Here is a 1,721-nt window from a genome sequence, read left to right on the forward strand (position 1 = left end):
CCCCAAAAGCAAAAATCCCCAAAAAAAAAAAAAAAAAAAGAAATAACTACATATGTGTAGTTACATAGTCTATATAAAAACTACATAATTACTCTGTAAAAGCATAGAATCATGGGATGTTGAATTGAAAAATAGGCATCAGAATCCCTGTTTTCCAGAAAGAAGTGGAGCAATATCATGCTCCATACAGTAGGGCCAACTGCAAGGTTCAAGGCCCAGACCCAGGGGCACACAAGCCCAAAATCCTGCAAGGAGAAAGGCAGAGAAGGGAGTACACTCCAGTGATGTTTGCTGAACTGGAAATCCCAAAGTCCATTATTACTGGGCTAATTGCTGGAGCCTGGAGTACCCTCGAGTAGAACTGAGCCTCCCTGTCCTCAAACCAGAGCTTTTTACACTGTGTAGTGTCCCTAGTTTACATCATCTGCTTACTGATGAAATTATATAGTTGTTTATGCTCTCTAACACAAACTAATGTAAGGGGCACAGTAAAGTGTTAAGCTTTTCATTTGAGTTTTTCAGTGTCTGAGAAAGTAAGGGTTGGGCCCTGGGGAGAAGTCACTCTAGTCTTGTCAAAGCCAAGGCTGAGCATACTTTAAATAAAATACGCTTCAATGAGTACACAGGTGCAGGTCCAACTGCATGTGGTGAGTTGAAATATACACGAAGCACCTGTAAGACACTAGGGGTCAACTCACAGCCTCTGGGTGACAAGCAGAAAACCGGTTTTAAAATATCTGAAAATCGCAGCTTCACCGTTTTTGCAACACCTGCGTGTCCTAAGTGTCACGTGAAGCAGAGCCCAACTCGCCAGCACCACCTGAGCCACACACGGGGCCGCAGACTGGGAACGCCGGCCAGCCCCGTGCAGAATCAGCAAAAGCAGGCAAGCCGGCAGAGGCGGCCTTCTCCTAACTTCCAGCTTCACCGAGAGACAAGGCGGATGCACAAGGAGCCAAAATAACCCAAAAGAACTAGGGATTCGGGCACCCCAGAGGGCCTCTCTATCCTTAATTCTAAATATGCTGACCGCTGCACGACAACACAGATGGCATCTGCTACTTAGGAGATACTTTTCAAAAACCACACACACTTCATCTGGCTTTTCAAAGAGTACTGTCATTTCATGAATGTCATCCCATGAAACAGGGTTTATTTGCACGGAACCCCGCAGTCCCTCTCCGACCAAGGGGCAGGACTGGTCACCTCCTTCCACCGCTCGTCCTCAGGCAGCCGGAGACCCGAAGCACTACCTCCGTTACTCTCCGAGGGTAGACTCCATTACAACTGGTAAGTTTCTGGAACACGTGGTTCGGGGAGCAAACTTGCTACAGTCAGATTAAACGACACTAGAATAACAAACACGTTTCTCTGAGCCCTGCCCAACAAGTCGCGGGGAGGGACTGACCGTCACCAATCCGGGATGACACTCGTTCCAGTCGCCCCAAGGAGGGGCGCGAGTCCCGCCCGGAAGCCGCCGCAGCTCTTACCCATTTGTCCAAGGGGACCTGGGCGAGGGACCCGGTGCCCTGGTACAGGTCCAGGCTGAGCTGCTCCAGGCTCAGCTTCTCCTGCAGGAAGTGGCCCAGGTACCTCTGCAGGAGGTACCGACAGGCCCTCTTCTTGATAGACTCCGAAAACGGCCACGGCATGGTGAGGGCTGGCAGCTGGGCCGGCTGGGGCTGCAGGCGGCGGCTCCGGCCTCGCGGCCCAGGCTCCAG

General features: G+C 51.0%; 2 protein-coding genes across 2 annotated transcripts in view; one reads left to right on the forward strand and one right to left on the reverse strand.

Annotated features, from left to right (window-relative positions):
- The window catches only part of ATG2B (autophagy related 2B), a 96,098-nt gene extending 94,427 nt beyond the window's left edge, over window positions 1-1,671 (reverse strand). The window contains exon 1 of the mRNA XM_027776378.1: window positions 1,491-1,671. Coding sequence (XP_027632179.1) covers window positions 1,491-1,652 — 162 coding nt within the window. The 5' untranslated portion in view covers window positions 1,653-1,671. The remainder of the gene's footprint in view (window positions 1-1,490) is intronic.
- Window positions 1,566-1,721, forward strand: part of GSKIP (GSK3B interacting protein) — a 25,072-nt gene continuing 24,916 nt past the window's right edge. Inside the window, exon 1 of the mRNA XM_006159964.3 lies at window positions 1,566-1,653. The gene's annotated coding sequence lies outside the window, so the exon portion shown is untranslated. The remainder of the gene's footprint in view (window positions 1,654-1,721) is intronic.

Source organism: Tupaia chinensis, unplaced genomic scaffold (assembly GCF_000334495.1).
Source record: "Tupaia chinensis unplaced genomic scaffold, TupChi_1.0 Scaffold000671_1, whole genome shotgun sequence".
In the NCBI taxonomy this organism is placed as follows: Eukaryota; Metazoa; Chordata; class Mammalia; order Scandentia; family Tupaiidae; genus Tupaia; species Tupaia belangeri.